We start from the raw sequence: 10,473 nt of genomic DNA, 5'->3' as shown, positions 1-10,473 counted from the left end.
TTATCTGATTCTTACTTCTCGATTATTGGTGTTCTCGTTTCTTATAAGCGAGGGTTGCCATAGAGGCGAACTTTATCTTAATCTTTGATCCGATCTGCTCGATTAGGGGTTCTAGGAATCATTTCCTGCGGGTTCCGCATCAACTTTCAAAGAGTTTTTAGATGGATACAGGTAGTAAATATTTAAATAGGTTCAAATATGAGTACTTAAATAGGTATTTAAACGGCAAATAGTAAAATTTTAAATGGATACTTATATAGATAGTTTAAAATTCGCGGATACCCACTCTACTTTCTTTTTATTAAATGGTGTATTGGATTAAGAGTCTGTTAGATTTTAAAAGGTTGTTAAAATCTTTGGGTTGGAGGATGGATATGTGAATAACTCTTTTATTCATACATAATACTCTAAAATCCAACGAAATCAATAATTTTATAGAATCCTTCTAAATCCTAATTTTTTACATACCATCAAATTTGTATGGACATTTAAAAAGTCATAATTGAATACCATTAGATTTTTATGAATTTTATAAAAGTCTGAATTGAATACAATAAAGTTTTAATAGACCCTAAAAGAATCTAAATTGAATAATTAGAATTTTAAAATCTTTTAAAATCTAACATACTCTTAATCCAATACACCGTTTTAATTTTCAATATTATAATCAAATAACGGAAAATAAATCATTTGAAAAATTTTGTTCAACAAAAATGTTTTCTATGTTCAACAAGTTATTTTTCTACAAATTATTTTACGGAAACAAACGGAGCATAAGTTAATATATAAATAAATGAATATAGTTAATTTAGATAAGTATAAATAAATATATAGAAAAGCCGAATAATTCTGCATTTTGGAGATGTGGTCCAGTCCATTAGCCCATTAAAAGGCCCAATTCTACCAACCCAAACAGTCGGCAATTAATAATAATTAATTAAATTCTTAGGAATTAAACCTTTTTTTTATATTTATATTTATTTCTCACGTAAAATTTGGTTGCCAGTTCCCACAAAAGAGGGACGGAAGATAGACAGAAGCAAATAGCAAAAGAGAGAGAAACGTGGCAAAGTTTATTCGGAGACTCATTTCATATTAAATAAAAAAAAATACTGCATAAACGAAAACCAGAAGAAGAGAGCCACCGCTCCCTTCCTTCCCTCCTTTGCCTTGCATTTTCAATCTTTTCTCTGTAAGCTCGATCTCTCTGTCTCTGTAGCTTTTCACCGATTCGCTTTACTATTCACTACTAATTTGGTTTCTGGCGGGAATCTGACACTCATGTCCTTTGAAGCACATTTGCGTTCTTTCTTTTGTATTTTTATTTTTTTCCTGCATTTCTTTTGATAGTTCAAATCACTTTCAGCTAAATCGCCATTTCCGTTTTTGTATAAGATTGTTACTGTATTTGTTTTCTATAGGTTGGGTTTTGTTTTTTTTTTTTTTCTTAATTTAATTTTTAATTTTTTTTGGGTGTGGCGGGGGTCATGGATTTAACATGCAATTGTGTTGTTTAAGTGCTGTTTGCTTAGTGTGAAAACCGATGAAATTTGGATGAATAAATTTGTACATTCCTAATCTTGTTTTTGTATTTCTGAAGAAATTGCAGAAGCTTTATTTGGAACTGTAGTCAGACTGAAACTTCATAATTCTAGGGTTTCTGTTTTGTGCTTCACTGAACTCCTCATTTGTTCATCAGTGTAACCAGTTTATCAATTTATTAGTTGTTATTGGACTTGCTGGCTTCTTTTTTTATTTTTTATTTTTTTAAGTAAAAGATCTGATTTAGGAGTGGTTTTGAAAATTTTCTTACGGGGTATGTACTAAAGGAAGTGAAATCTTGGTTGTATTGCATTTTGAATTTATGTTATTGCTTTCTCATTCCTTTTCCAAAGTCGTTTGTGTTTTTGAAAGTAATTGACAACAGGAAAATATGACTAGAAATACTAGATTCTTATCTTATGCATAGAGTTCAGTTGGGTAAGGACTTCATTTATTTGTCTTTTACTAACTTTGATTGTCAACCAGTGGTTTCTTGTCACTTCATTTTTCCCGGTTTTGCTTTATAGTTTTGCTTAACTTTAAAATTCTTGTGATCTATTGCTTAGAAGGTAGTTGTTGGTGTATATGTCTCAGGTGTAACAAAATCTCTTGCTGGGCCTTTGAAATTTGTTGGGAGTGGTTCTGGGTGGTTTCTGGCAATGCCTCTGTTGAAGAAAAAGCCGTTCACTTTGTTGGAACCACCCAAGGATTTGGAACCTAATGAGCTTGTGTACCAAGTTCGCTTCACGAAGGAGATATTCCGAAGTTATCAGTATCCTTACAGTTCTTAAAGTTATAGTGCAGGAGATATTATTTAGAATTGTTATATGTATTATTGATTTGCTTTAATTAATCCTATATATGTATATACTTATTTCTATCTTATTCTTTTTTTCCCCCATTATTCTACATTTTTTGGGCAACCAAGCATTTGCTTGTTTTCCTTATTTTTGTTTAGGGCTTATTTGAACAGAATAAATTTATACCGGCAGAGAATTTGGAGCTGCAAAATTAGTGGAAAAGCCAACTTGACTTTTGAAGAGGCTTTGGTGTCTGAAAAGCAGGCAACTGAGAAAGTCCAAGCTATACCCAAAGAGCTTGTGGCACCTGCATTGTTTATTATACAATATAGTAAGATCTGTTGATATTAAATATTTTCTAGTTGTGTTGGCATGTTCAATTTCCTTTTTATTTATCTCTCATAGGTTTTGTTGACACCCAATAAAATTGCAAGCAAGTCTATGTGGATGCACATCAAATTGTTTTTTCTTATTTTGGTCTTAATGACATTGGTCCATATACAATAATACTTTAGACTCACTTTCAGAAACTTTTACTTTTATGTTTCTTAAGTGTCCTGTGAGGTTCTCATAATACTTTTAGCAGCAATTGAACTCAAACTCTCATGGTATCGACTGGTATTGTGGACATTATTGGTAAATGCTTGAAATTGAAGACATGAGGGAGTAGCATATTCCATTGTTCCCACAACCTAGTTTCAATGTTTTAGTTGTTCCAAATCTCAGATATTGTCCTTGGATAGGTTTTTCAGTGTTATTTATAGATAATTGTGTAAATCGGAAGTGATTTTTGATGAAATGCCTTTTCAAATTTCTGCATTCTAGACTGTTCAACCACTGATTAAGATTCATTTTTGAATTTTGAATTTTCTCTGAAAATAATTTGGGATATCAACTATTTACTGCAAAATCTTGAATTATTCTTTTATTTCTGGAGCCAATTGCACCGATAGCACAACAAAGCTATACTGGTCCTTCAATGGCTAGCAGTAGCTCATTTTTCTTCTTTTGTTTTCCTTTCTTTTTTTTTTTTTTCTTTTCTTTTTTTTTTTTTTTTCTAAAGCCTTTTCTTTACATATATGTTTTTTTAATTAGTGATTCCTATTTTATTCTTAATACCCAAAGTAGTGTATTTCTATCTGCGCTTTGGTGAGAGGGTGCTCCTCCTATGAGTTAAGGTCCTTTTGGTGTTTGGCTAGATCTTCTCTCCGGAAAAGTCATGGATTGTAATCTTCCTTAGTTTTCTCCTAAGGTCAGCTGATCTAGAGCCAAGAGTTTTATGCTTTCTCCTAAGGTGAGAAGCCTTATGCTTTTGCAACACAATGTCAAAGTCTTAGGTCGGGTCTGTGCTTGATTTGTTTCTTGAGGTTAGGTTCAACTCCTTTCCTAGAGGAGTTTGATATGTGCATTTTGATTTCAGAAATAAAATGGACTGTACCCACATCCGTTTTAGAATAAGTTGTATAGTTTTATCATTAGATTTGTTATACTTGGATTTGTATCCATTATAATTTTGCATTTGAAGTTCATTCTATAAACTTCATTTCAATGCTATGCATATTTCACATTTAGATAAAAAGGAGGTGAATTGTTTACTGTGATCATACTAAGGCTGTCAATGATGCTAATAGAGGATGGGTTGTAGTTTATTCCCTTCGTCCCATTTTGTTTGCATGATTTGACAAAACACACATGTTAAGAATTTAGTCAAAAAAAATTATTTTGCCCTTTTTCACCCTTTAACTCATCAAGATATTAATAAAAATTATTCATTTAATGAACAATCATAAAGGTTATTATGGGAAAAGTAAATTATCTACACTAGTTTTAGTGGAATTATCATTTTCCCAAGCAGCAGCCACAGTTTTATCAGTAGTTCTGATTTACTGCTGTATTAATTATTTCAAATTTTTTGAGAATATGAAAATTCAGTCCTTCTGTTCACCTTATTTCTTGAGATGCAGGTAGATTGGTTAATGTAAATTATATGAGCTGCCTTCAGATTATGTGCTATCTATTAAATCAACGAGTCATCAACTGAATGACTTATATTTTTTAGATTGTCCAACAAGCTGATTTTGAGGTCGTCAATTGGACGACTGGGAAAACCTTAAATTAAATATGCACAGGTTTATTTCAGATTTTTAACATAAGTAAAGGAGTAGCAGCCATTGCGGCAGAGTAAAGTCAACTTAAATGAAAATGAGGATTTAGTTTTTGGTAGAATTTGTTCTATGAGTTAGTGGTAATAGGCACTTCTTCTCTCTCTCTCTCTCATATGATTCCAATTTCAAAGAGAAAATTTTATATGGTCCTATGTTATACAGTGGAAATTTTACTCTCTATTTTGTAACAATTGTCCTATTCTTTGGATTTGAAGCGGCTTGTCAATATATTGGTTCTAGAATTGATATGAAGTTCAGGGAAATATCACAAACGTATTCTATATGGTCATTGACTTTATCTCAATATTTTGGTGGAGAGGTATCTTATTTTCAATTCATATAAATATTTTTAGTTGTTGTATACAAAATTGTAATGGACTAATGTTCTTATTTATCTTCAACTTTGTGTGAATTATCAAATGTATTCAATTCAATAGATTTTTATCAATTATCTATAAGCTTGCTAAATGGTCAATATGTGGACACTTGTACACGTGTTGCTATATAAATTGCTTTCGAAGTGAAAAATGAACTAAATTGATAAAATTTTTAGTATTGGGTAGATGCGATAATAAAAAAAGTTCGGGGTAAATGAGATCGCTAGGCCCAACTGTAGTTGATTTTGGATCTTTATATGTTGCTTTTTCCATTATTCATGTACTTGTGTCAGGTTCGTAATCACCTGTTGATTTTCAGGTATGCTTTCGCTGAAAGATCTTGCAGACACCATAGCTATGAAATTGCAGACACATTTGTTTGTGGGTGCCGAATTGCAAGGAAGAAAGAATGGTGGTCTCTATCATTGCAAGATACTAAAGGTTCTTGAGGAGGGTACTGGTAAAACCCAGTATGAGGTAGCATGGCTAGATAAGGATAATAAAATAACGGAAACTTCAGTCGCAAGTAGAGATGATCTAACATGGAAGAAATTTCCTCTTAGTAGAGGCATTCTGAAGTCTTTTATTCGGGAATCTACATACCGAAGTGCTCCTTGGGTGCTTCACAACAATTTGGCACAAAAGCATGGAATCTCAACTGACCCGCCACAGGAGTTAAAAGGCAAAATTTCCATCCAGGGTGGATTAGTAGTGTGCAATAAGAAAAGAAAAGACCTCGAAGATAGAAAAGGCGCTGTGGTAATTGTACTTCAAACTTTTACATGGTTTTTACAGTTGATGATATTTCCAAGTGGTCTCATATGCACCTTTGTCCAGGAAGAAGAGAAACAATCTGGAAAACATAAAAAGAAGAAAGTGGAAGGTGAGGAAGTTGAAGCAACAAACAAGGAAAAGAACAGTAAGTGGGTTTGGTTGTAAATACTATGATGCCTGTTCAAATTTGGCTGTCACTCTTCTTTTATTCAATAGCATATGCAGTTTTTCACTACACATGAATTTGCAGAAGATGGTCAGCCAAGGGAAGATCCTATCAAATATCCTATTGATGATCTATTGGTGCAGCCTGGGGCAGATGATCCTGTCTTCACTGACCGACCTTCACCTTCCAGGGACTTCAATATTCAGATTGACTGTGTTGGTGATCTTTTAATGGTCTGGGATTTTTGCTCCTCTTTTGGTAGGATGTTGCATTTATGGCCATTCTCTCTGGAAGATTTCGAAAATGCCATCTGCCATAAGGATAGTAACTTGATTCTCATTGTTGAAATACATTCTGCTCTTCTTCGCCTGCTTATTAAAGGCAATAGGGAATACCTTTTGGCTGTACAGAAAAGGAACCGAAAGATGAAGGTAGAATTCAAAAATATTTTTTAAACATTATGGAAATTTGGGTTTCCTGTCATCTTTTATGAATTGTTTTTAGATAAAGCATCTTTCTTGTTGTATGTCTAGATGCCTTCTGACGTTCCTCCTTTTTTCTTTGTAACAGATAACATTAGTTAATTGGACAGAGTATTTGTGTGATTTCTTAGAGATGATGAACATCCCTGATCTATCCACTCATGTAGCAACAATTAAGCGTGGCCACTATGGTCTCTTAGATGTTCAACATAAGTTAGGCATCCTTCGAGAATTGGTTAATCAAGTCCTTCAAGCAGATCTTGTCAGGGAGAAGTTGGAGGAACATATAGAACAGCGTCATGTGCTTGGAGCCACATGGAGGGAGGAAGCACTGGAGGAAGGTAGAAAAAGAAGAGAAGAGAAGGAAAGGCTCAAGGACAATCCTGTTGATAATAAAGTATCAAATGGATGTAGCATAGAGAATATCGGAAACAATCCAGATGTGTTAGCAAATGGGAAGCATCATAGTGAAAATGGTGAGATAGCTAGTAAGAAAAAGGGGGAGGTTGTTTCAGCTCTGCAAAACAATGTATCTGATAAAAGGTGTTTGCCTTTTCACATGCTTATGCATTTGAACACTCATGCACACATACATAGATGCTCACTCCTGAATATGCATCAATATGTTCATGTATAATTTACATATGGAAAGAGAAGGGGAGGAAGGGAGAGAGGTTTTTATGCTTGTGCCTTTACGCAAATTTTTAAATTTATTACAATCTTTGACAGTGAAAGCCACCATTCAGACATTGCATCAAACAAAACGAAACAGAATGGGGATGTGGAAGTTGTGGAAGAAAATTTAAAAAATTCATCTAGCAAAATGGGAGTTAAACACCTGAAGAATGAGAAGAAGGAAGCAATAGAAAAGAGAAGCAAAGAGCAAAGGGTTATCTATCTTCTACTTGTGCATTTTGCTTGTGTTTACCCATTTGTTGTGCCTTGATTTATCATTTTTGAAATTGCGTATACAGAGGGAATATTTTGAACGGGAGATGGAGAAACGAGTTCTACGCACCAATACATTGGGTAAAGACAGAAACTATAACAGGTATTGGTGGTTCCGACGTGATGGGAGAATCTTTGTTGAGAACTCCGACTCCAAGCTATGGGGCTACTATTGTAGCAAGGAAGAGGTATTAATGCAGAATATCCACTATTTCTACTCTTTTGCTTTACTCAATTGTTTTTTGGGAAAAAAAAAACAGAAAAGAAAGTTATATTTTTGTGTTCTATATATTGATGATTTCCACCGTGTACTCTTTAAATAGCTTGATGCTTTGATGGGTTCACTGAACTGTAAGGGTGAGAGGGAGAAGGCTCTTCATCAACAGCTGCAGAAATTGTATGACAGAATATGGTGAGTCTCAGATCAAACAAATGACTCTTATAGTGCCTAACTATAAATTCACCCTTGCAAGTGCTAAACTTTCTATATGTGCAAAACTTTTACTTTCCCTTGGAATTAAGGCATCTAGACCTGCTATTAATTAGAATAGGACCTAGTGGGTTCCTCTGTTTTTGAACTTAGGAATTTGCGTGCATCAAAAGGAGATGGGCAATCTGCAGAAGCTTTTGAATGTGCTTTGAAGTATTAAGGTTCAAAAGCCATGTAGAAAAACACCCTAGCTATGCATTTTCACCAAAATTTAGGCCTGATTTGCTTTTTCACAAATGTATTTAACAGCTCGGAACTTCAAAAAAGATCGAAAGATGCAGCTCATAAGATAGCATTGGAGGAGGCTGTGCTTCGGAGATCTACTCGTGTACGGGCTCTGCCAAGGGAGAATCTTGCCAATGCTTTCCTTAGATATGTTAACAAGTGGAAGGAAGATTAAGTTAGGTATATCCTGTAGTACTCTTGATTTAGGTAGATCCTATTCCCTTCCATTTTAAGTTCGCATTAACAAGTTTTCCAGTGACTAAATTGCTGATTCATTATTTTGTTGGTGGGAATTTGTGAGGCTGAGGCTAGTTTTGTAGTGGCCGGGCAGACCACCAAGAGGAACGGGAATGGGACAGTTCTTTTTTATTTTGTAAATCATTTACACCCAAGCCTCAATTTTTGTGAATGACCTTATTGAGCATTTTGGATAGTCATGACTTGCGTTGTCTTTTTCCTGCATCAAATTTTTTATTATTTTACCATTGCTTATTTTTTGTGCAAAAGGATAGATTAGACATGTTATGATTAGGAATAAAAGTCAGATTTAACTTTTTGGGTTAAAATGAATAACTAAAAAAGTAAGAAAATGTTGAGGAAATAATGGTCATGAAAATCGGGGATAAATTGTCATCTAAAATCCCTAATACCAAAGTCCTTAATAAACATAATCCTTCTAAACTCAAATCGAGAGAGAATGCAGTAGTATTCCATGGCTTCTTAAATGAGTGTCGTGGATTACAGAGTGCTAAATTTGTAAGTTGTAAGTTGCAGGGCAAGCTTAGTACACGGTTAGCAGGCAAGGAAAGATGAAACTGACCTGGAATATCTAACAAATTATCCTTCCAAACTCAGTATTCCCATCACCAATAACCCATCGGCTCCCTTCTTGTACCACCGACCTAGCTTCCATCAAACTGCGCTAAGAGTAGCTTGGGCGGAAGCCCAGTCTCGCATCGATGAAGGAAACATGCGGAAAATATTTTGCTTTTAGCATGTGAGACAATAGCGAGTCCGGATGCTCAGAATCCTCCAACATTACTTTGCTAGAAGAGCCAAATTAAAATCGCGCAGTCTTTGAAACCCACTTCCCCTTTACTTTTCGAAATACTCAATCTATCCTAAAAACACCAATGAATTTTTCTTTCGTCTTGACGTTGATCCCACCAAAATCTAGCCATCAAACTTTCAATTTTTTGGCTAATCTCCACTGGGAAAGGGAAAACAACTCATGGTGCAGTTAAGAATGACTTGAGCAACTGTCTTAAGGAGGATTTCTTTACCAGCACCCGACAACGTTTTCTCCTTCCACCCCTTCAGCTTTTTCTCTACGTGCTCATAAATGGTTTGAAAAACTTGCTTCTTACTCCTTCCAATCACTGCTGGGAGACCCAAATACATGGATTGATGCTTGATAGCTCGAGCCCGCAACTTATTTCTTATCAACTCCTTGACCACTTGCAAGGCACTCTTGATAAATGAGATTTCTGATTTATCCAAATTGATTTGTTGGCCTGAAGCCCATTCATAACCGGCAATAAAGTCAGCTATTACATCTGCTTCCCCCTCTTTAGCCCTTGTGAAAATGATGCTATCATCTACAAAAAAAACAAATGAGAAATAGAAGGCGCCCTTCTGCAAATTCGGATTCCATGCAGCCATCCCTCCTGTTCTGCTTTAAAAATTAGACCTGAAAACACTTCAACACGTATAATAAAGAGATAAGGGGAGAGAGGATTGCTTTGGCGAAGCCCTCGTTGGGGGAAAAAAAATTTCCTTCGGCTCTCCATTAATAAGCAAGGAGTATGAAACGATAGTAATGCAATTCATAATCAGATCTACCCACTTCATATTTACACCAAGTTTTAATAAAAAATTCTTAAGAAAATGTCATTCAACTCGATCGTAAGCTTTACTCATGTTTAATTTTAAAGCAAAACAGCCCCTACCTCTCGTTTTATTTTTCATAAAATGAAAATTCTCAAAAGCTACAAGGGCATTGTCCGTAATCAGGTGGCCAAGAAAGAAAGTTGACTATGAGTTGCTAACAATCAATGGGAGGACCAGCTTTAACTATTAGCAAGAACTTTAGACGCAAGCTTATATATGACCATCCTTTCCAAAGCGAACGAATAGAACTAAACTACTAACAATCTATAGGAATGATTAAAGAATAAGAAACTCCGATTCCTATCGGCGGCACTCTGCTCATGGTTTAGTTTTAAGGTAAGGAAATTGAATGTGAACAAGGAAGGAGCATTACATAAACTAATAGGACGATAATCTTTAGTTAACTCAGGATTTTTAATTTTTGAGATAAGAAATATGATTATGATTGAGAGAAGAGACAGACTTAGAATTATTAAGAATAGAGAGAACGCGATTCTTAAAGTCTAAACTTACAATATCCCAGAAAGGTTGGAAAAAAGAGAGAGATACCATCGGGACTAGGTACTTTTGTTGGATGCATTTGTTTAAGAGCCAATCTTACATCCTCCTTTAAA

At 34.7% G+C, this 10,473-nt stretch overlaps 2 protein-coding genes across 3 annotated transcripts; one reads left to right on the top strand and one right to left on the bottom strand.

Annotated features, from left to right (window-relative positions):
• Positions 1 to 1,014: 1,014 nt before the first annotated feature.
• On the top strand, positions 1,015 to 8,406 carry LOC105645485 (DDT domain-containing protein). Of its 2 annotated transcripts, none has more exons than XM_089719398.1 (11): positions 1,015 to 1,192; positions 2,137 to 2,314; positions 2,501 to 2,673; positions 5,204 to 5,643; positions 5,722 to 5,803; positions 5,912 to 6,255; positions 6,395 to 6,849; positions 7,036 to 7,195; positions 7,281 to 7,442; positions 7,578 to 7,666; positions 7,994 to 8,406. In XM_089719398.1, the coding sequence occupies exons 2-11, from the start codon at positions 2,202 to 2,204 to the stop codon at positions 8,142 to 8,144; spliced, it is 2,169 nt and encodes a 722-aa protein (XP_089575524.1). In that variant the 5' UTR covers positions 1,015 to 1,192; positions 2,137 to 2,201; the 3' UTR covers positions 8,145 to 8,406. The 2 variants fall into 2 exon arrangements, with proteins under 2 accessions (XP_089575524.1, XP_089575523.1); XM_089719397.1 differs by having other exon boundaries at positions 1,016 to 1,192; positions 5,909 to 6,255.
• Positions 8,407 to 9,169: 763 nt separating this feature from the next.
• Positions 9,170 to 9,631, bottom strand: LOC105645487 (uncharacterized). The gene has a single exon (XM_012231094.1). The coding sequence runs from the start codon at positions 9,629 to 9,631 to the stop codon at positions 9,170 to 9,172; it is 462 nt and encodes a 153-aa protein (XP_012086484.1).
• Positions 9,632 to 10,473: the final 842 nt, after the last annotated feature.

This window comes from Jatropha curcas, chromosome 3 (assembly GCF_041381405.1).
Source record: "Jatropha curcas cultivar XTBG-Jc1 chromosome 3, XTBG_Jcur_1.0, whole genome shotgun sequence".
NCBI classification, from domain to species: Eukaryota; Viridiplantae; Streptophyta; class Magnoliopsida; order Malpighiales; family Euphorbiaceae; genus Jatropha; species Jatropha curcas.
Note: the sequence above shows the minus strand (reverse complement) of the source record. Positions and strands in the feature narration are given on the sequence as shown.